The sequence below is a fragment of the Telmatherina bonti genome (genome assembly GCF_933228915.1).
Source record: "Telmatherina bonti genome assembly, chromosome: 2".
Classification (NCBI taxonomy): Eukaryota; Metazoa; Chordata; class Actinopteri; order Atheriniformes; family Telmatherinidae; genus Telmatherina; species Telmatherina bonti.
The window spans coordinates 3,917,808-3,943,410 of NC_136620.1; the positions used below are offsets into that span (position 1 = coordinate 3,917,808).

The 25,603-nt window shown below is 43.9% G+C and overlaps 1 protein-coding gene across 1 annotated transcript in view; it reads right to left on the reverse strand.

Annotated features, from left to right (window-relative positions):
* Positions 1–25,603, reverse strand: part of b3gnt9 (UDP-GlcNAc:betaGal beta-1,3-N-acetylglucosaminyltransferase 9) — a gene marked incomplete at both ends in the record, with an annotated part of 598,026 nt that overhangs the window by 344,395 nt on the left and 228,028 nt on the right. Inside the window, 2 exons of the mRNA XM_079251730.1 lie at positions 17,298–17,553; positions 17,636–17,877. Coding sequence (XP_079107856.1) covers positions 17,298–17,553; positions 17,636–17,877 — 498 coding nt within the window. The remainder of the gene's footprint in view (positions 1–17,297; positions 17,554–17,635; positions 17,878–25,603) is intronic.

Below are 25,603 nucleotides of genomic sequence, written 5' to 3' on the forward strand. Positions count from 1 at the left end.
ATAGGAACTATTGACTTGGTCCTCTGGTAACTAATGACCATGTCCTTAGGTAGCTAATGACCATGTCCTCTGGTAACTAATGACCATGTCCTCTGGTAACTAATGACCATGTCCTTAGGTAGCTAATGACCATGTCCTCTGGTAACTATTGACCATGTCCTCTGGTAGCTAATGACCATTTCCTTTGCTAGCTAACTACCATGTCCTCTGGTAACTAATGACCATGTCCTCTGGTAACTATTGACCATGTCCTCTGGTAGCTAATGACCATGTCCTCTGCTAACTAATGACGATGTCCTCTGGTAACTAATGACCATGTCCTATAGGAACTATTGACCATGTCCTCTGGTAACTAATGACCATGTCCTATAGGAACTATTGACTATGTCCTCTGGTAACTAATGACCCTGTCCTCTGGTAACTAATGACCATGTCCGTAGGTAGCTAATGACCATGTCCTCTGGTAACTAATGACCATGTCCTTTGGTAGCTAATGACCATGTCCTCTGGTAACTAATGACCATGTCCTCTGTTAACTATTGACCATGTCCTCTGGTAGCTAATGACCATGTCCTCTGTTAACTATTGACCATGTCCTCTGGTAACTATTGACCATGTCCTCTGGTAACTAATGACCATGTCCTCTGTTAACTATTGACCATGTCCTCTGGTAACTATTGACCATGTCCTATAGGAACTATTGACCATGTCCTCTGGTAACTAATGACCATGTCGTCTGGTAACTATTGACCATGTCCTATCGGAACTATTGACCATGTCCTATAGGAACTATTGACTATGTCCTCTGGTAACTAAAGACCATGTTCTCTGGTAGCTAATGACCACGTCCTCTGGTAGCTAATGACCATGTCCTTAGGTAGCTAATGACCATGTCCTCTGGTAACTAATGACAATGTGCTCTGGTAACTATTGACCATGTCCTATAGGAACTATTGATCATGTCCTCTGGTAACTAATGACCATGTCCTTTGGTAGCTAATGACCATGTCCTCTGGTAACTATTGACAATGTGCTCTGGTAACTATTGACCATGTCCTCTGGTAACTAATAACCATGTCCTTAGGTAGCTAATGACCATGTCCTCTGGTGACTAATGACCATGTCCTTTGGTAGCTAATGACCATGTCCTCTGGTAACTAATGACCATGTCCTCTGTTAACTATTGACCATGTCCTCTGGTAGCTAATGACCATGTCCTCTGTTAACTATTGACCATGTCCTCTGGTAACTATTGACCATGTCCTCTGGTAACTAATGACCATGTCCTCTGTTAACTATTGACCATGTCCTCTGTTAACTATTGACCATGTCCTCTGGTAACTATTGACCATGTCCTATAGGAACTATTGACCATGTCCTCTGGTAACTAATGACCATGTCGTCTGGTAACTATTGACCATGTCCTATCGGAACTATTGACCATGTCCTATAGGAACTATTGACTATGTCCTCTGGTAACTAAAGACCATGTTCTCTGGTAGCTAATGACCACGTCCTCTGGTAGCTAATGACCATGTCCTTAGGTAGCTAATGACCATGTCCTCTGGTAACTAATGACAATGTGCTCTGGTAACTATTGACCATGTCCTATAGGAACTATTGACCATGTCCTCTGGTAACTAATGACCATGTCCTTTGGTAGCTAATGACCATGTCCTCTGGTAACTATTGACAATGTGCTCTGGTAACTATTGACCATGTCCTCTGGTAACTAATAACCATGTCCTTAGGTAGCTAATGACCATGTCCTCTGGTGACTAATGACAATGTGCTCTGGTAACTATTGACCATGTCCTATAGGAACTATTGACCATGTCCTCTGGTAACTATTGACAATGTGCTCTGGTAACTATTGACCATGTCCTATAGGAACTATTGACCATTTCCTCTGGTATATAGTGACCATTTCCTCTGGTAACTAATGACCACGTCCTCTGGTAGCTAATGACCATGTCCTCTGGTAGCTAATGACCATGTCCTTTGGTAGCTAATGACCATGTCCTCTGGTAACTAATGACCATGTCCTTAGGTAGCTAATGACCATGTCCTCTGGTAACTAATGACAATGTGCTCTGGTAACTATTGACCATGTCCTAGAGGAACTATTGACCATGTCCTCTGGTAACTATTGACCATGTCCTCTGGTAACTAATGACCATGTCCTCTGGTAGCTAATGACCATGTCCTCTGGTAACTAATGACCATGTCCTTTGTTAACTAATGACCATGTCCTCTGGTAACTATTGACCATGTCCTCTGGTAACTAATGACCATGCCCTCTTTTAACTATTGACCATGTCCTCTGGTAACTATTGACCATGTCCTATAGGAACTATTGACCATGTCCTCTGGTAACTAATGACCATGTCCTCTGGTAACTATTGACCATGTCCTATCGGAACTATTGACCATGTCCTCTGGTAACTAATGACCATTTCCTCTGGTAACTAATGACCACGTTATCTGGTAGCTAATGACCACATCCTCTGGTAACTAATGACCATGTCCTCTGGTAACTAATGTCCATGTATTCTGGTAACTAATGACCATGTCCTCTGGTAACTATTGACGATGTCCTATAGGAACTATTGACCATTTCCTCTGGTAACTAATGACCATTTCGTCTGGTAATTAATGACCACGTCCTCTGGTAACTAATGACCATGTCCTCTGGTAGCTAATGACCATGTCCTCTGGTAACTAATGACCATGTCCTCTGGTAGCTAACTACCATGTCCTCTGGTAACTAATGACCATGTCCTCTGGCAACTATTGACCATGTCCTCTGGTAGCTAATGACCATGTCCTCTATTAACTAATGACCATGTCCTCTGGTAACTAATAACCATGTCCTATAGTAACTATTGACCATTTCCTCTGGTAACTAATGACCATGTCCTATTGGAACTATTGACTATGTCCTCTGGTAACTAATGACCATGTCCTCTGGTAACTAATGACCATGTCCTTAGGTAGCTAATGACCATGTCCTCTGGTAGCTAATGACCATGTCCTATAGGAACTATTGACCATGTCCTCTGGTAACTAATGACCATGTCCTATAGGAACTATTGACTATGTCCTCTGGTAACTAATGACCATGTCCTCTGGCAACTAATGACCATGTCCTCTGGTAACTAATGGCCATGTCCTTAGGTAGCTAATGACCATGTCCTTTGGCAGCAAATGACCATGTCCTCTGGTAACTAATGACCATGTCCTCTGGTAGCTAATGACCATGTCCTATAGGAACTATTGACCATGTCCTCTGGTAACTAATGACCATGTCCTATAGGAACTATTGACTATGTCCTCTGGTAACTAATGACCATGTCCTCTGGTAACTAATGACCATGTCCTTAGGTAGCTAATGACCATGTCCTCTGGTAGCTAATGACCATGTCCTCTGGTAGCTAATGACTATGTCCTTTGGTAGCCAATGACCATGTCCTCTGGTAACTAATGACCATGTCCTTAGGTAGCTAATGACCATGTCCTCTGGTAACTAATGACCATGTCCTCTGGTAACTAATGACCATGTCCTCTGTTAACTAATGACCATGTCCTCTGGTAACTATTGACCATGTCCTCTGGTAACTAATGACCATGTCCTCTGTTAACTATTGACCATGTCCTCTGGTAACTATTGACCATGTCCTATAGGAACTATTGACCATGTCCTCTGGTAACTAATGACCATGTCCTCTGGTAACTAATGACCATGTCCTCTGGTAACTATTGACCATGTCCTATAGGAACTATTGACCATGTCCTCTGGTAACTAATGACCATTTCCTCTGGTAACTAATGACCACGTTCTCTGGTAGCTAATGACCACGTCCTCTGGTAGCTAATGACCATGTCCTCTGGTAATTAATGTCCATGTACTCTGGTAACTAATGACCATGTCCTCTGGTAACTATTTACCATGTCCTATAGGAACTATTGACCATTTCCTCTGGTAACTAATGACCATTTCCTCTGGTAACTAATGACTACGTCCTCTGGTAGCTAATGACCATGTCCTCTGGTAGCTAATGACCATGTCCTTTGGTAGTTAATGACCATGTCCTCTGGTAACTATTGACCATGTCCTATAGGAACTATTGACCATGTCCTCTGGTAACTATTGACCATGTCCTATAGGAACTATTGACCATGTCCTCTGGTAACTAATGACCATGTCCTCTGGTAACTAATGACCACGTCCTCTGGTAGCTAATGACCACGTCCTCTGGTAACTATTGACCATGTCCTCTTGTAACTATTGACCATGTCCTATAGGAACTATTGACAATTTCCTCTGGTAACTAATGACCATTTCCTCGGGTAACTAATGACCACGTCCTCTGGTAGCTAATGACCATGTCCTCTGGTAGCTAATGACCACGTCCTCTGGTAACTAATGAACATGTCCTCTGGTAACTATTGACCATGTCCTCTGGTAACTATTGACCATGTCCTATAGGAACTATTGACCATGTCCTCTGGTAACTATTGACCATGTCCTCTGGTAGCTAATGACCATGTCCTCTGTTAACTATTGACCATGTCCTCTGGTAGCTAATGACCATGTCCTCTGTTAACTATTGACCATGTCCTCTGGTAACTATTGACCATGTCCTCTGGTAACTAATGACCATGTCCTCTGTTAACTATTGACCATGTCCTCTGGTAACTATTGACCATGTCCTCTGGTAACTAATGACCATGTGCTTTGTTAACTATTGACCATGTCCTATAGGAACTATTGACCATTTCCTCTGGTAACTAATGACCATTTCTTCTGGTAACTAATAACCACATCCTCTGGTAGCTAATGACCATGTCCTCTGGTAGGTAATGACCACGTCCTCAGGTAACTAATGACCATGTCCTCTGGTAACTAATGACCGTGTCCTCTGGTAACTAATGACAATGTGCTCTGGTAACTATTGACCATGTCCTATAGGAACTATTGACCATGTCCTCTGGTAACTATTGACCATGTCCTCTGGTAGCTAATGACCATGTCCTCTGGTAACTGATGACCATTTCCTTAGGTAGCTAATGACCATGTCCTTTGGTAACTATTGACCATGTCCTCTGGTAGATAATGACCATGTCCTCTGGTAACTAATGACCATGTCCTTTGGTAGCTAACTACCATGTCCTCTGGTAACTAATGACCATGTCCTCTGGTAACTATTGACCATGTCCTCTGGTAGCTAATGACCATGTCCTCTGGTAACTAATGACCATGTCCTTTGGTAGCTAACTACCATGTCCTCTTGTAACTAATGACCATGTCCTCTGGTAACTATTGACCATGTCCTCTGGTAGCTAATGAACATGTCCTCTGGTAACTAATGACCATGTCCTCTGGTAGCTAATGACCATGTCCTCTGGTAACTAATGACCATGTCCTCTGGTAGCTAACTACCATGTCCTCTGGTAACTAATGACCATGTCCTCTGGTAACTATTGACCATGTCCTCTGGTAGCTAATGACCATGTCCTCTTGTAACTAATGACCATGTCCTCTGGTAACTAATAACCATGTCCTATAGTAACTATTGACCATTTCCTCTGGTAACTAATGACCATGTCCTATTGGAACTATTGACTATGTCCTCTGGTAACTAATGACCATGTCCTCTGGTAACTAATGACCATGTCCTTAGGTAGCTAATGACCATGTCCTCTGGTAGCTAATGACCATGTCCTATAGGAACTATTGACCATGTCCTCTGGTAACTAATGACCATGTCCTATAGGAACTATTGACTATGTCCTCTGGTAACTAATGACCATGTCCTCTGGCAACTAATGACCATGTCCTCTGGTAACTAATGACCATGTCCTTAGGTAGCTAATGACCATGTCCTCTGGTAACTAATGACCATGTCCTTTGGCAGCAAATGACCATGTCCTCTGGTAACTAATGACCATGTCCTCTGGTAGCTAATGACCATGTCCTATAGGAACTATTGACCATGTCCTCTGGTAACTAATGACCATGTCCTATAGGAACTATTGACTATGTCCTCTGGTAACTAATGACCATGTCCTCTGGTAACTAATGACCATGTCCTTAGGTAGCTAATGACCATGTCCTCTGGTAGCTAATGACCATGTCCTCTGGTAGCTAATGACCATGTCCTTTGGTAGCCAATGACCATGTCCTCTGGTAACTAATGACCATGTCCTTAGGTAGCTAATGACCATGTCCTCTGGTAACTAATGACCATGTCCTCTGGTAACTAATGACCATGTCCTCTGTTAACTAATGACCATGTCCTCTGGTAACTATTGACCATGTCCTCTGGTAACTAATGACCATGTCCTCTGTTAACTATTGACCATGTCCTCTGGTAACTATTGACCATGTCCTATAGGAACTATTGACCATGTCCTCTGGTAACTAATGACCATGTCCTCTGGTAACTAATGACCATGTCCTCTGGTAACTATTGACCATGTCCTATAGGAACTATTGACCATGTCCTCTGGTAACTAATGACCATGTCCTCTGGTAACTAATGACCACGTTCTCTGGTAGCTAATGACCACGTCCTCTGGTAGCTAATGACCATGTCCTCTGGTAATTAATGTCCATGTACTCTGGTAACTAATGACCATGTCCTCTGGTAACTATTTACCATGTCCTATAGGAACTATTGACCATTTCCTCTGGTAACTAATGACCATTTCCTCTGGTAACTAATGACCACGTTCTCTGGTAGCTAATGACCATGTCCTCTGGTAGCTAATGACCATGTCCTTTGGTAGTTAATGACCATGTCCTCTGGTAACTATTGACCATGTCCTATAGGAACTATTGACCATGTCCTCTGGTAACTAATGACCATGTCCTCTGGTAACTAATGACCATGTCCTTTGGTAGCTAATGACCATGTCCTCTGGTAACTAATGACCACGTTCTCTGGTAGCTAATGACCACGTCCTCTGGTAGCTAATGACCATGTCCTCTGGTAATTAATGTCCATGTACTCTGGTAACTAATGACCATGTCCTCTGGTAACTATTTACCATGTCCTATAGGAACTATTGACCATTTCCTCTGGTAACTAATGACCATTTCCTCTGGTAACTAATGACCACGTTCTCTGGTAGCTAATGACCATGTCCTCTGGTAGCTAATGACCATGTCCTTCGGTAGTTAATGACCATGTCCTCTGGTAACTATTGACCATGTCCTATAGGAACTATTGACCATGTCCTCTGGTAACTAATGACCATGTCCTCTGGTAACTAATGACCATGTCCTTTGGTAGCTAATGACCATGTCCTCTGGTAACTATTGACCATGTCCTATAGGAACTATTGACCATGTCCTCTGGTAACTAATGACCATGTCCTCTGGTAACTAATGACCACGTCCTCTGGTAGCTAATAACCACGTCCTCTGGTAACTATTGACCATGTCCTCTTGTAACTATTGACCATGTCCTATAGGAACTATTGACAATTTCCTCTGGTAAATAATGACCATGTCCTCGGGTAACTAATGACCACGTCCTCTGGTAGCTAATGACCATGTCCTCTGGTAGCTAATGACCACGTCCTCTGGTAACTAATGACCATGTCCTCTGGTAACTATTGACCATGTCCTCTGGTAACTATTGACCATGTCGTATAGGAACTATTGACCATGTCCTCTGGTAACTATTGACCATGTCCTCTGGTAGCTAATGACCATGTCCTCTGTTAACTATTGACCATGTCCTCTGGTAGCTAATGACCATGTCCTCAGTTAACTATTGACCATGTCCTCTGGTAACTATTGACCATGTCCTCTGGTAACTAATGACCATGTCCTCTTTTAACTATTGACCATGTCCTCTGGTAACTATTGATCATGTCCTCTGGTAACTAATGACCATGTCCTCTGTTAACTATTGACCATGTCCTCTGGTAACTAATGACCATGTGCTTTGTTAACTATTGACCATGTCCTATAGGAACTATTGACCATTTCCTCTGGTAACTAATGACCATTTCTTCTGGTAACTAATAACCACATCCTCTGGTAGCTAATGACCATGTCCTCTGGTAGGTAATGACCACGTCCTCAGGTAACTAATGACCATGTCCTCTGGTAACTAATGACCGTGTCCTCTGGTAACTAATGACAATGTGCTCTGGTAACTATTGACCATGTCCTATAGGAACTATTGACCATGTCCTCTGGTAACTATTGACCATGTCCTCTGGTAGCTAATGACCATGTCCTCTGGTAACTGATGACCATGTCCTTAGGTAGCTAATGACCATGTCCTTTGGTAACTATTGACCATGTCCTCTGGTAGATAATGACCATGTCCTCTGGTTACTAATGACCATGTCCTTTGGTAGCTAACTACCATGTCCTCTGGTAACTAATGACCATGTCCTCTGGTAACTATTGACCATGTCCTCTGGTAGCTAATGACCATGTCCTCTGGTAACTAATGACCATGTCCTTTGGTAGCTAACTACCATGTCCTCTTGTAACTAATGACCATGTCCTCTGGTAACTATTGACCATGTCCTCTGGTAGCTAATGAACATGTCCTCTGGTAACTAATGACCATGTCCTCTGGTAACTAATGACCATGTCCTATAGGAACTATTGACCATGTCCTCTGGTAGCTAATGACCATGTCCTTTGGTAGCTAACTACCATGTCCTCTGGTAACTAATGACCATGTCCTCTGGTAACTATTGACCATGTCCTCTGGTAGCTAATGACCATGTCCTCTGGTAACTAATGACCATGTCCTCTGGTAACTAATGACCATGTCCTATAGGAACTATTGACCATGTCCTCTGGTAACTAATGACCATGTCCTAAAGGAACTATTGACTATGTCCTCTGGTAACTAATGACCATGTCCTCTGGTAACTAATGACCATGTCCTTAGGTAGCTAATGACCATGTCCTCTGGTAACTATTGACCATGTCCTATAGGAACTATTGACCATGTCCTCTGGTAACTAATGACCATGTCCTCTGGTAACTATTGACCATGTCCTATAGGAACTATTGACCATGTCCTCTGGTAACTAATGACCATTTCCTCTGGTAACTAATGACCACGTTCTCTGGTAGCTAATGACCACGTCCTCTGGTAGCTAATGACCATGTCCTCTGGTAGCTAATGACCATGTCCTTTGGTAGTTAATGACCATGTCCTCTGGTAATAATTGACCATGTCCTATAGGAACTATTGACCATGTCCTCTGGTAACTAATGACCATGTCCTCTGGTAACTAATGACCATGTCCTTTGGTAGCTAATGACCATGTCCTCTGGTAACTATTGACCATGTCCTATAGGAACTATTGACCATGTCCTCTGGTAACTAATGACCATGTCCTCTGGTAACTAATGACCACGTCCTCTGGTAGCTAATGAACACATCCTCTGGTAACTATTGACCATGTCCTCTTGTAACTATTGACCATGTCCTATAGGAACTATTGACAATTTCCTCTGGTAACTAATGACCATTTCCTCGGGTAACTAATGACCACGTCCTCTGGTAGCTAATGACCATGTCCTCTGGTAGCTAATGACCACGTCCTCTGGCAACTAATGAACATGTCCTCTGGTAACTATTGACCATGTCCTCTGGTAACTATTGACCATGTCCTCTGGTAACTATTGACCATGTCCTATAGGAACTATTGACCATGTCCTCTGGTAACTATTGACCATGTCCTCTGGTAGCTAATGACCATGTCCTCTGTTAACTATTGACCATGTCCTCTGGTAGCTAATGACCATGTCCTCTGTTAACTATTGACCATGTCCTCTGGTAACTATTGACCATGTCCTCTGGTAACTAATGACCATGTCCTCTTTTAACTATTGACCATGTCCTCTGGTAACTATTGATCATGTCCTCTGGTAACTAATGACCATGTCCTCTGTTAACTATTGACCATGTCCTCTGGTAACTATTGACCATGTCCTCTGGTAACTAATGACCATGTGCTTTGTTAACTATTGACCATGTCCTATAGGAACTATTGACCATTTCCTCTGGTAACTAATGACCATTTCTTCTGGTAACTAATAACCACATCCTCTGGTAGCTAATGACCATGTCCTCTGGTAGGTAATGACCACGTCCTCAGGTAACTAATGACCATGTCCTCTGGTAACTAATGACCGTGTCCTCTGGTAACTAATGACAATGTGCTCTGGTAACTATTGACCATGTCCTATAGGAACTATTGACCATGTCCTCTGGTAACTATTGACCATGTCCTCTGGTAGCTAATGACCATGTCCTCTGGTAACTGATGACCATGTCCTCTGGTAACTATTGACCATGTCCTCTGGTAGCTAATGACAATGTCCTCTGGTAACTAATGACCGTGTCCTCTGGTAACTAATGACAATGTGCTCTGGTAACTATTGACCATGTCCTATAGGAACTATTGACCATGTCCTCTGGTAACTATTGACCATGTCCTTTGGTAGCTAACTACCATGTCCTCTGGTAACTAATGACCATGTCCTCTGGTAACTATTGACCATGTCCTCTGGTAGCTAATGACAATGTCCTCTGGTAACTAATGACCATGTCCTTTGGTAGCTAACTATCATGTCCTCTTGTAACTAATGACCATGTCCTCTGGTAACTATTGACCATGTCCTCTGGTAGCTAATGAACATGTCCTCTGGTAACTAATGACCATGTCCTCTGGTAACTAATGACCATGTCCTATAGGAACTATTGACCATGTCCTCTCGTAGCTAATGACCATGTCCTTTGGTAGCTAACTACCATGTCCTCTGGTAACTAATGACCATGTCCTCTGGTAACTATTGACCATGTCCTCTGGTAGCTAATGACCATGTCCTCTGGTAACTAATGACCATGTCCTCTGGTAACTAATGACCATGTCCTATAGGAACTATTGACCATGTCCTCTGGTAACTAATGACAATGTCCTATAGGAACTATTGACTATGTCCTCTGGTAACTAATGACCATGTCCTCTGGTAACTAATGACCATGTCCTTAGGTAGCTAATGACCATGTCCTCTGGTAACTAATGACCATGTCCGTTGGTAGCTAATGACCATGTCCTTTGGTAGCTAATGACCATGTCCTCTGGTAACTATTGACCATGTCCTCTGGTAACTAATGACCATGTCCTTTGGTAACTATTGACCATGTCCTATAGGAACTATTGACCATGTCCTCTGGTAACTAATGAACATGTCCTCTGGTAACTATTGACCATGTCCTATAGGAAATATTGACCATGTCCTCTGGTAACTAATGACCATTTTCTCTGGTAACTAATGACCACGTTCTCTGGTAGCTAATGACCACGTCCTCTGGTAGCTAATGACCATGTCCTCTGGTAACTAATGTCCATGTACACTGGAAACTAATGACCATGTCCTCTGGTAACTATTGACCATGTCCTTTAGGAACTATTGACCATTTCCTCTGGTAACTAATGACCATTTCCTCTGGTAACTAATGACCACGTCCTCTGGTAGCTAATGACCATGTCCTCTGGTAGCTAATGACCATGTCCTTTGGTAGCTAATGACCATGTCCTCTGGTAACTAATGACCATGTCCTTAGGTAGCTAATGACCATGTCCTCTGGTAACTAATGACAATGTGCTCTGGGAACTATTGACCATGTCCTATAGGAACTATTGACCATGTCCTCTGGTAACTATTGACCATGTCCTCTGGTAGCTAATGACCATGTCCTTTGGTAGCTAACTACCATGTCGTCCGGTAAGTGATGACCATGTCCTCTGGTAACTATTGACCATGTCCTCTGGTAGCTAATGACCATGTCCTCTGGTAACTAATGACCATGTCCTCTGGTAACTAATGACCATGTCCCATAGGAACTATTGACCATGTCCTCTGGTAACTAATGACCATGTCCTATAGGAACTATTGACTATGTCCTCTGGTAACTAATGACCATGTCCTCTGGTAACTAATGACCATGTCCTTAGGTAGGTAATGACCATGTCCTCTGGTAACTAATGACCATGTCCTTTGGTAGCTAATGACCATGTCCTCTGGTAACTAATGACCATGTCTTCTGTTAACTATTGACCATGTCCTCTGGTAACTATTGACCATGTCCTCTGGTAACTAATGACCATGTCCTCTGTTAACTATTGACCATGTCCTCTGGTAACTATTGACCATGTCCTCTGGTATCTAATGACCATGTCCTCTTGTAACTAATGACCATGTCCTCTGGTAACTAATGACCATGTCCTACAGGAACTATTGACCATGTCCTCTGGTAGCTAATGACCATGTCCTCTGGTAACTAATGACCGTGTCCTCTGGTAACTAATGACAATGTGCTCTGGTAACTATTGATCATGTCCTATAGGAACTATTGACCATGTCCTCTGGTAACTATTGACCATGTCCTCTGGTAGCGAATGACCATGTCCTCTGGTAACTAATGACCATGTCCTCTGGTAACTAATGACCATGTCCTTAGGTAGCTAATGACCATGTCCTCTGGTAACTATTGACCATGTCCTCTGGTAGATAATGACCATGTCCTCTGGTAACTATTGACCATGTCCTCTGGTAACTAATGACCATGTACTCTGGTAACTAATGACCATGTCCTACAGGAACCATTGACCATATCCTCTGGTAACTAATGACCATGTCCTCTGGTAACTAATGACCATTTCTTTTGTTAACTATTGACCATGTCCTCTGGTAACTATTGACCATGTCCTCTGGTAACTAATGACCATGTCCTCTGGTAACTATTGACCATGTCCTCGGGTAACTAATGACCATGTCCTTTGTTAGCTAATCACCATGTCCTCTGGTAACTATTGACCATGTCCTCTGGTAACTAATGACCATGTCCTTTGGTAACTATTGACCATGTCCTATAGGAAGTATTGACCATGTCCTCTGGTAACTAATGAACATGTCCTCTGGTAACTATTGACCATGTCCTATAGGAAATATTGACCATGTCCTCTGGTAGCTAATGACCATGTCCTCTGGTAACTAATGACCATGTCCTCTGGTAACTAATGACCATGTCCCATAGGAACTATTGACCATGTCCTCTGGTAACTAATGACCATGTCCTATAGGAACTATTGACTATGTCCTCTGGTAACTAATGACCATGTCCTCTGGTAACTAATGACCATGTCCTTAGGTAGATAATGACCATGTCCTCTGGTAACTAACGACCATGTCCTTTGGTAGCTAATGACCATGTCCTCTGGTAACTAATGACCATGTCCTCTGTTAACTATTGACCATGTCCTCTGGTAACTATTGACCATGTCCTCTGGTAACTAATGACCATGTCCTCTGTTAACTATTGACCATGTCCTCTGGTAACTATTGACCATGTCCTCTGGTATCTAATGACCATGTCCTCTTGTAACTAATGACCATGTCCTCTGGTAACTAATGACCATGTCCTACAGGAACTATTGACCATGTCATCTGGTAGGTAATGACCATGTCCTCTGGTAACTATTGACCATGTCCTATAGGAACTATTGACCATGTCCTCTGGTAACTATTGACCATGTCCTCTGGTAGCTAATGACCATGTCCTCTGGTAACTAATGACCATGTCCTCTGGTAACTAATGACCATGTCCTTAGGTAGCTAATGACCATGTCCTCTGGTAACTATTGACCATGTCCTCTGGTAGATAATGACCATTTCCTCTGGTAACTATTGACCATGTACTCTGGTAACTAATGACCATGTCCTACAGGAACCATTGACCATGTCCTCTGGTAACTAATGACCATGTCCTCTGGTAACTAATGACCATTTCCTCTGGTAACTAATGACCATGTCCTCCGTTAACTATTGACCATGTCCTCTGGTAGCTAATGACCATGTCCTTTGGTAGCTAATGACCATGTCCTCGGGTAACTAATGACCATGTCCTCTGGTAACTATTGACCATGTCCTCTGGTAACTATTGACCATGTCGTCTGATATCTAATGACCATGTCTTTTGGTAGCTAATGACCATGTCCTCTGGTAAATAATGACCATGTCCTCCTTTAATTACTGACCATGTCCTCTGGTAGCTATTGACCACGTCCTCTGTTAACTAATGACCATGTCCTCTGGTAACTAATGACCATGTCCTCTGTTAACTATTGACCATGTCCTCTGGTAGCTAATGACCCCGTCCTCTGTTAACTAATGACCATGTCCCATAGGAACTATTGACCATGTCCTCTGGTAACTAATGACCATGTCCTATAGGAACTATTGACTATGTCCTCTGGTAACTAATGACCATGTCCTTAGGTAGCTAATGACCATGTCCTCTGGTAACTAACGACCATGTCCTTTGGTAGCTAATGACCATGTCCTCTGGTAACTAATGACCATGTCCTCTGTTAACTATTGACCATGTCCTCTGGTAACTATTGACCATGTCCTCTGGTAACTAATGACCATGTCCTCTGTTAACTATTGACCATGTCCTCTGGTAACTATTGACCATGTCCTCTGGTATCTAATGACCATGTCCTCTTGTAACTAATGACCATGTCCTCTGGTAACTAATGACCATGTCCTACAGGAACTATTGACCATGTCATCTGGTAGGTAATGACCATGTCCTCTGGTAACTAATGACCGTGTCCTCTGTTAACTAATGACAATGTGCTCTGGTAACTATTGACCATGTCCTATAGGAACTATTGACCATGTCCTCTGGTAACTATTGACCATGTCCTCTGGTAGCTAATGACCATGTCCTCTGGTAACTAATGACCATGTCCTCTGGTAACTAATGACCATGTCCTTAGGTAGCTAATGACCATGTCCTCTGGTAACTATTGACCATGTCCTCTGGTAGATAATGACCATGTCCTCTGATAACTATTGACCATGTACTCTGGTAACTAATGACCATGTCCTACAGGAACCATTGACCATGTCCTCTGGTAACTAATGACCATGTCCTGTGGTAACTAATGACCATTTCCTCTGGTAACTAATGACCATGTCCTCCGTTAACTATTGACCATGTCCTCTGGTAGCTAATGACCATGTCCTCGGGTAACTAATGACCATGTCCTCTGGTAACTATTGACCATGTCCTCTGGTAACTATTGACCATGTCGTCTGATATCTAATGACCATGTCTTTTGGTAGCTAATGACCATGTCCTCTGGTAAATAATGACCATGTCCTCCTTTAATTATTGACCATGTCCTCTGGTAGCTATTGACCACGTCCTCTGTTAACTAATGACCATGTCCTCTGGTAACTAATGACCATGTCGTCTGTTAACTATTGACCATGTCCTCTGGTAGCTAATGACCCCGTCCTCTGTTAACTAATGACCATGTCCTCTGGTAACTATTGACCATGTCCTCTGTTAGCTAAAGACCATGTCTTCTGGTAACTATTGACCATGTCCTCTGGTAACTAAAGACCATGTCTTCTGGTAACTAATGACCATGTCCTCTTTTAACTAGTGACATGGTATCTTTGTCCTTGGGTAATTATTGACATGTCTTAAGGTAACTACTAACATGCATACAGAATACACTGACAATGACAGACATGTCTATAGAGTCCCTTGTGACATGCAGGTAGGTGTCACCTCTACACTGATGCTTCCTGAATGATATTCTGTTCATGGGTCTGCTGTTATTATAGAAACAAAAACAATGCTACAGAGTGAATGCTTGTGTCCGCCCACCAAACATGCTTTTAAAATGTTTACATATATGCACAGGTACAATGCTTTCACATGTACTGTAATGTTCTGCATGTTCTTCTTTGACTTTACTGTAAATACAGCATCACCTAATCATGTCTGTCTTCACCTACTGGACTAAACTACTTTTTCCTGTCTTCATATGTATCGTAAATGGAACACTCTTGGATTTTGTGATGTAGACGGAATTTTGTGGATTTGTGTTTGAGGTTTTGAGAGGCCAGTGAGCTGAAGTTGTTATCTTCGAGCCTGAAAAACTTAGAACAAAATTATCCAGTTATGTAATTAATCTGGATGGCATTAATCTGGCTTCCGGTACCACTGTGAGAAATCTTGGAGTCATTATTGACCAGGACTTGTCTTTTAGCTCACATTTAAAACAGGTTTCTAGAACCACCTTGTTCCTTCCACCTGCGTAATATTGCAAAAATTAGGAGCATCTTGTCTCAGAAAGATGCAGAAAAATTAGTCCATGCCTTTATTACTTCCAGACTGGATTACTGCAAGTCGTTATTTATTAGTTGTCCCAAATATGCCCTGAAAAGTCTCCATCTGATCCAAAATGCTGCAGCGAGGGTTCTGATGAGGACTAGCAGGAGAGATCATACTTCACCAGTTTTAGCCTCTCTACACTGGCTCCCTGTTAAATCCAGGAGAAAGTTTAAAATTCTTCTCCTCACATATAAAGCTCTCCATGACCAAGCTCCATTGTACATAAAAGATCTTATAGTTCCATATATTCCAAATAGAGCACTTGGCTCTCAGACTGCAGGTTTACTGGTGGTTCCCAGAGTCTCAAAGAGTACTATGGGAGGAAGGGCCTTTAGCTATCAGGCTCCTCTCTTATGGAACCAGCTCCCACCGTGGGTTCAGGAGGCAGACTCCCTCCACACCTTTAAGATGGAGCTGAAAACCTTCCTTTTCCATGATTCTTATAGTTAGGATATGAGCATCTCCTGAGTTGGAGTCTGCATGTACGGGACCCAACTGTCCAGGTTCTGCTCATTGCTCTTATAGTTATGGGTAGTCTAGCCATCCATTACTTATGTAGCAATGGGGATGTTACCTGATGCACTGAGAAGTACCTCGCTCTATTTCTCTAATATATTAATGTATAAATATATGCCATTATTGCCATCTCTAACTTATTTCTCCTTTTTTCCGCAGCTCTTCCTGAATAAGTGCAGTTGTACATGTTGATCTGTCTTTCCTGTCCTCTCCACCCCAACCAGTCGAGGCAGATGGCTGCCCTCCCTGAGCCGGGTTCTGCTGGAGGTTTTCTTCCTGTTAAAGGGGAGTTTTTTCCTTCCCACTGTCGCCTCGTGCAGCTCAGGATGGAGGATTGGATCCAAGTCATGACTCCATGCAATCAGTTGGTTTCTATTATAGGATATGTATGAATTGGCTGGAAATGATGTGTATGTAAAGTGTCCTGGGACAACATTGTTGTGAAGTGGCGCTGTACAAATAAAGCTGAATTGAATTGAAATGAAGTGAAGCTTTTACAAAAAGTGCAAAAAATGTTCCACAACAGTCTACCTGCTGGCAGGCAGTGCTCAGCCTCCGAGCAGTGTGTCCTGACATGACAAACCCGCCTCCTCCAGCGTAGTCCGGGTACAGAAGCCCTCCATACAAGAACTCTGGAACGTAGTACTTGGAGGAACGGCGGCGGATGGGTTTGGCATGAACAATGATGTCGCCCACAAACAGATCCTCATCTGGTTTCTGCCCCTCAAGCATTTCCAAAATGTTTTCCACATTTACGAAGACATCAGCATCACCTTTAAAGATGAACCTGGATGGGAGCAAATGAGATGGAAGCATCAGTGGCAACAATGAGGATGATCGGTACTCTGACTACTTTCAAGAAGACTGACTTGACATGAGGACAGCTGATATTGATCCATTCCAAAAAATGTGTCTCCTTCAGAGTCAGATTAAAAAAGGTGTCTTCAAAGTCCCACAGCAGGATGTCCCTGAAGGTTTGGCTCTCGTAGGCCAGCAGCCGGTCCCACAGAGGCATGGCACTGCGATTCCTGGGAACACCCAGCAGGAACACTGTCCGAATGGACACACTTGGTTGGAAGCGCCCCTCCTTTCCCCATGTCCAACGTACCACCTGCAACCACAGCAGAAAAAAATGAAAGACCAGTTAAAAACTGGTTTCTGTAATCAAACTATTTCTGGTCGACCATATTTTACACTACATTTTCTTAGCTGTACTGCTCTGTGGATGAAGTTCAGTTTATTTATTTATTTATCTTTATCTCAGTGAGATGCACATAGACCGGAAGAGGCTGATCTGCAGACAGGAAGCTAACTGACAAGTGACATAAGACATTAAATACCTAAAATACCATACATCCATCCATCTTCTGCCGCTTATCCGGGGTCGGGTCGCGGGGGCAGCAGCCCAGACTTCCCTCTCTCCAGCTACATTTGCCAACTCTGCGGGGGGGATCCCGAGGCGTTCCCAGGCCAGCCAAGAGATATAATCCCTCCAGCATGTCCTGGGTCTTCCCCGGGGTCTCCTCCCAGAGGGACGTGCCTGGAACACCTCACCAGGGAGGTCCAGGAGGCATCCTGACCAGATGCCCGAGCCACCTCAACTGGTTCCTCTCCATGCGGAGGAGCAGCGGCTCTACTCTGAGCCCCTCCCAGATGACCGAGCTCCTCACCCTATCTCTAAGGGAGAGCCCGGCCACCCTGCAGAGGAAACTCATTTCAGCCGCCTGTATACGAGATCTCCTTCTTTCGGTCACGACCCACAGCTCATGACCATAGGTGAGGGTAGGAATGTAGATCGACTGGTAAATCAAGAGCTTCGCCTTCTGGCTCAGCTCCTTCTTCACCACGACAGACCGGCGCAGAGTCCGCATTACTGCAGACGCCGCACCGATCCGTCTGTCGATCTCGCGCTCCATCCTTCACTCACTCGTGAACAAGACCCCGAGATATTTAAACTCCTCCACTTGAGGCAGGACCTGACTCCCGACCCGGAGAGGGCAATCCACCCTATTCCGGCTGAGGACCATGGCCTCAGATCTGGAGGTGCTGATTCTCATCCCAGCCGCTTCACACTCGGCAGCGAATCGCTCAAGCGAGAGCTGGAGATCACGACCAGATGAAGCCAACAGGACCACGTCATCTGCAAAAAGCAGGGACCCAATCCTGAGGCCACCAAGTCTGATCCCCTCAACACCTCGGCTGCACCTAGAAATTCTGTCCATATAAGTTATGAACAGAATCGGTGATAAAGGGCAGCCTTGGCGGAGTCCAACCCTCACCGGAAACGGATCCAACTTACTACCAGCAATGCGGACCAAGCTCTGACACCTGTCGTACAGGGACCAGACAGCTCGCACAAGGGGGTCCGGTACCCCATACTCCCAGAGTACCCCCCACAGGAGCCCCCGGGGGACACGGTCGATCGCCTTCTCCAGGTCCACCACCTAAAATACGCCTCTGCAGCATCGCGTGGACATCAGGGGCCGTACCCCTGGATTGGCAGACTGGGGTGGTGATCCCCCTTTTTAAGAAGGGTGACCGGAGGGTGTGTTCCAATTACAGGGGAATCACAATCCTCAGCCTCCCTGGTAAGGTCTATTCAGGGGTCCTGGAGAGGAGGGTCCGCCGGATAGTCAAATCCCGGATTGAGGAGGAGCAGTGTGGTTTTCGTCCTGGTCGCGGAACAGTGGACCAGCTCTATACCCTCTTTGGGGTCCTGGAGGGGGCATGGGAGTTTGCCCAACCAGTCTACCTAAAATACATTCTGATAAAAATGGAGACCCCGACCTGCACTCCAGAATGAACCCTCTATTGTTATTCACATTATTGAGATCCTCTTCGGCCATTTTTATTATTATTCTGTCAAATTTTGCCATGCTACTCCTCCTGCGCCGTTTAGGTCACTTCAGTCGTTTACATCTCAAACCCTGCAGCCCATTTGGGAGATGTGTGCTACGACTTTTGTCATTTTAAAGATTTGTAGTTTTTGAGATACTTAGCATTTTGTAAAAAATTAATTCGGCCTTGTGATTGGATGAAAGTCCTTCAAACCCACTGTGCATTGGACGTTCATCAAGTTCCCGTCCCCATTGTCTTTCCTGCAAAATTTTGAAACTCTTCTCCTCCCACACCTTTTGCCTCACTTCAACCATTCAAATATCAAGCTGTTCAGCTCATTCAGGAGAAGTGTGCTATGACTTTTGGTCTTTCTAACATGTAAACCTTTCAAGTTATTCACATTTTTCCCAAATGTTAAAGTCCTCTCCAGTGATTGGACCAAACAGAAGTCAGCTCAACGATTGGTCCATTTTGTGCAACGGTACAGAGGTACACATACAAGACACTGGTTCAAATGCAGCATTTAACATATAGCTTCATTGTTGTTTGTCGGTTGTTGCTTGTGTGATGGCATGCAGTTCTGCAGACTGCTCAATATGAATTATTGGTCTCAGCTGCACACTTCAAGGTGCAAAGGAATTTACTTGCAAATGTCACAGTTAAATATGAAGGATTTGTTCCAACAATGCTCCCTGCAACATTTCAACACAAATCTTCAACACATTAAAAAAAAGTTTTTCGCATTGAACAAAGTCTGTCACATATTTACTGGAGTTTAGTTCAACCACGCACATGTTTTTGCAATCCCGCTAATTACACCTTGCTGGAAGTGAAAAAACAGATGTTCCCATGCTAATTGGAAAAAAATTCAACGCTTTTTTCCAAGGTGCAACTAACAGTGCTAGTGGCATAGTGAGTGAAGTCAGTGTGCTTCAATACAGGAGGTCATGGGTTCAATCCTGATGTTGGGCAACTAGAAAAACTTTACTCTTTTTTCAATTTCTTATACATATGCAATTTCATTTCAATCATTCAGCATAGTTCAATGAATGGGCCTTCACATTTGCTATTATTTCAATAATAGCTGTTTCTGGTATTATTATTATTATTAGGGTCCTCGCCATACGAAGTATGGCAAGGCCCTATTGTTATTGTAATGTTTATTATTAGGGTCCTCGCCATACGAAGTATGGCAGGGCCCTATTGTTATTGTAATGTTTATTATTAGGGTCCTCGCCATATGAAGTATGGCAGGGCCCTATTGTTATTGTAATGTTTATTATTAGGGTCCGAGCCATACGAAGTATGGCAAGGCCCTATTGTTATTGTAATGTTTATTAGGGTCCGAGCCATACGAAGTATGGCAAGGCCCTATTGTTATTGTAATGTTTATTAGGGTCCGAGCCATACGAAGTATGGCAAGGCCCTATTGTTATTGTAATGTTTATTATTATTGTCAGCACAACTCGGCCATTTTTGACCCCCTTAGGCCCCGTGAAAAGTTGCGAAACTTGGCACACACCTCAGTCCCGGCGAAAATAGCGATATTCTGGGGTCCGCGTGCACGCCGATGTAAAAATGCCTCGACGGCGCCCCCTAGAAACGCCAAAAATGGCCTCTAGAATGGGGGAAAAAAATTTTAGTTTGACGTAGGATGACGAAATTCGGTACACATGTCTATCACATCAAGACAAGTAAAAAAGTCATTGAAACGCCTGTTGTCATGGCAACGGGCTTTCCGCCATCTTGGCGTTTGCGGCCATTTTTTTGCCCGTTTTTGTCAATTTGGGCGCATCGCATTTGAACGAACTAGTCTGAGGCGATTCATGGTATTGGCTCCACATTCGCCATGGAGCTTCGTGACAAGATGGGGACCAAAAGTTATTCAAATCTTTTTGATAGGCGAAAGCTTGTTACCGTGGCAACCCATGGAAACAAGCGATCTCGCCATGAAACACGGTTCACTCATATCTTCGCAGAAATACATCCGATCGGAACCAAAATTCCAATAATTCATGTTTGGTAGGTCCTTCACGCATTGTAATATGTATTGTGGGGGGGGCGCATTTTGGGGGGGGCCCCTAGGGGCCCGATAGTCTACTTTGACCTATAGCTACGAAATTCGGTACATATGTATAAGTAACCAAGACGAGCAAAAAACTCTATTGAGAACCTGTTACCATGGCAACGGGGTGTCCGCCATCTTGGCGTTTATGCCCTTTTTATCACTTTAAGCGCATCGTATTTGAACGAACTAGTCTGAGGGGATTCATGCTATTGGCTCCACATTCCCCATGGAACTTCGTGACAAGATGGGGACAAAAAGTTATTCAAATCTTTCTGATAGGAGAAAGCGTGTTACCGTGGCAACCCATGGAAAAACGCGTTCTCGCCATGAAACACGGTTTGCTTATATCTCTGCCAAAATGCATCCTATCGGAACCAAAATTCCAATAATTCATATTTGGCAGGTCTTTAACGCATTGTAATATGTATTGTGGGGGGGGCACATTTTTGGGGGGGCCCCTAGGGGCCCGATCGTCTACTTTGACCTAGGGCTACGAAATTCGGCACACATGTGTATCAACCCAAGACAAGCAAAACACTTCATTGTGCAGCCGTTACCATGGCAACGGGGTGTCTGCCATCTTGGAAAAAAACCTTATCGCCATGAAACACGGTTTTCTTATATCTTTGCACAAATTCATATGATGTGCACCAAAACTGTAACTATTCATATTTGGTAGGTCCTTAACACATTATAGAATGTATTGTGGGGGGGACACTTTTTGGGGGGGCCCCTAGGGGCCCGATCGTCTACTTTCATCTCGGGCTACGAAATTCGGCACACATGTGTATCATCCCAAGACAAGCTAAAAAGTCAATGAAACACATGTTGCCATGGTAACGGGCTGTCCGCCATCTTGGCGTTTACACACATTCTTTTCTCAATATGTGAATTGTATTTCTCTATTAAAATGAACTGGCTGTGCGGGTCCTTCACATGTAGCATTAGGAGAACCAGGACTCGGGTGGAGGGTTCGGCATGAGGCGAGGACCCGATGGATGCCGCTTGCGGCTTTAATTAGGGTCCGAGCCATACGAAGTATGGCAAGGCCCTATTGTTATTGTAATGTTTATTATTATTAGGATCCGAGCCATACGAAGTATGGCAAGGCCCTATTGTTATTGTAATGTTTATTAGGGTCCGAGCCATACGAAGTATGGCAGGGCCCTATTGTTATTGTAATGTTTATTATTATTAGGGTCCGAGCCATACGAAGTATGGCAGGGCCCTATTGTTATTGTAATGTTTATTATTAGGGTCCGAGCCATACGAAGTATGGCAGGGCCCTATTGTTATTGAAATGTTTATTAGGGTCCGAGCCATACGAAGTATGGCAAGGCCCTATTGTTATTGTAATGTTTATTAGGGTCCGAGCCATACGAAGTATGGCAAGGCCCTATTGTTATTGTAATGTTTATTCTTCTCAGCACAACTCACTCAATTTTGACCCCCTTACACCCTGTGAAAAGTTGCGAAACTTGGCACACACCTCAGTCCCGGCGAAAATAGCGATATTCTGGGGTCCGCGTGCACGCCAATGCAAAAATGCCTCGACGGCGCCCCCTAGAAACGCCAAAAATGGCCTCTAGAATGGGGGAAAAAAAATTTAGTTTGACGTAGGACGACGAAATTCGGTACACATGTCTATCACATCCAGACAAGTAAAAAAGTCATTGAAACGTCTGTTGTCATGGCAACGGGCTTTCCGCCATCTTGGCGTTTGCGGCCATTTTTTTGCCCGTTTTTGTCAATTTGGGCGCATCGCATTTGAACGAACTAGTCTGAGGCGAATCATGCTATTGGCTCCACATTCGCCATGGAGCTTCGTGACAAGATGGGGACCAAAAGTTATTCAAATCTTTTTGATAGGCGAAAGCGTGTTACCGTGGCAACCCACGGAAAAAAGCGATCTCGCCATGAAACACGGTTCACTCATATCTTCGCAGAAATACATCCGATCGGAACCAAAATTACAATAATTCATGTTTGGTAGGTCCTTCACGCATTGTAATATGTATTGTGGGGGGGGGCGCATTTTGGGGGGGCCCCTAGGGGCCCGATAGTCTACTTTGACCTAGGGCTACGAAATTCGGTACACATGTATAAGTAACCAAGACGAGCAAAAAACTCCATTGAGAACCTGTTACCATGGCAACGGGGTGGCCGCCATCTTGGCGTTTATGCCCTTTTTATCACTTTAAGCGCATCGTATTTGAACGAACTAGTCTGAGGGGATTCATGCTATTGGCTCCACATTCGCCATGGAGCTTCGTGACAAGATGGAGACCAAAAGTTATTCAAATCTTTCTGATAGGAGAAAGCGTGTTACCGTGGCAACCCATGGAAAAAAGCGATCTCGCCATGAAACACGGTTCACTCATATCCCTGCAGATATACATCCGATCGGAACCAAAATTCCAATAATTCATATTTGGTAGGTCCTTAACACATTGTAATATGTATTGCGGGGGGGGCACATTTTGGGGGGGGGCCCTAGGGGCCCGATCGTCTACTTTGACCTAGGGCTACGAAATTCGGCACACATGTGTATCAACCCAAGACAAGCAAAAAACATCATTGTGCAGCCGTTACCATGGCAATGGGGTGTCCGCCATCTTGGAAAAAAACCTTCTCGCCATGAAACACGGTTTGCTTATATCTTTGCACACATTCATACGATGTGCACCAAAACTGTGACTATTCATATTTGGTAGGTCCTTAACACATTATAGAATGTATTGTGGGGGGGAACCTTCTTGGGGGGGCTCCAAGGGGCCCGATCGTCTACTTTTACCTCGGGCTACGAAATTCGGCACACGTGTATCATCCCAAGACAAGCTAAAAAGTCAATGAAACACATGTTGCCATGGTAACGGGCTGTCCGCCATCTTGGCGTTTACACATATTCTTTTCTCAATATGTGAATTGTATTTCTCTATTAAAATGAACTGGCTGTGCGGGTCCTTCACATGTAGCATTAGGAGAACCAGGACTCGGGTGGAGGGTTCGGCATGAGGCGAGGACCCGATGGATGCCGCTTGTTATTATTATTTTTGGCAGCACAACTCGGCCATTTTTGACCCCCTTAGGCCCCGTGAAAAGTTGCAAAACTTGGCACACAACTCAGTCCCGGTGAAAATAGCGATATTCTGGGGTCCGCGTGCACGCCAATGCAAAAATGCCTCGACGGCGCCCCCTAGAAACGCCAAAAATGGCCTCTAGAATGGGGTCAAAAAATTTTAGTTTGACGTAGGACGACGAAATTCGGTACACATGTCTATCACATCAAGACAAGGAAAAAAGTCATTGAAACGCCTGTTGTCATGGCAACGGGCTGTCCGCCATCTTGGCGTTTGCGGCCATTTTTTGGCCCGTTTTTGTCAATTTGGGCGCATCGCATTTGAACGAACTAGTCTGAGGCGATTCATGCTATTGGCTCCACATTCGCCATGGAGCTTCCTGACAAGATGGGGACCAAAAGTTATTCAAATCTTTCTGATAGGAGAAAGCGTGTCACCGTGGCAACCCATGGAAAAAAGCGTTCTCGCCATGAAACACGGTTTGCTTATATTTCTGCAGAAATGCATCCGATCGGAACCAAAATTCCAATAATTCATATTTGGTAGGTCCTTAACGCGTTGTAATATGTATTGTGGGGGGGGCACATTTTGGGGGCGGCCCCTAGGGGCCCGATCGTCTACTTTGAGCTAGGGCTACGAAATTCGGCACACATGTGTATCAACCCAAGACAAGCAAAAAATTTCATTGTGCAGCCGTTACCATGGCAACGGGGTGTCCGCCATCTTGGAAAAAAAACTTCTCGCCATGAAACACGGTTTGCTTATATCTTTGCACAAATTCATACGATGTGCACCAAAACTGTAACTATTCATATTTGGTAGGTCCTTAACACATTATAGAATGTATTGTG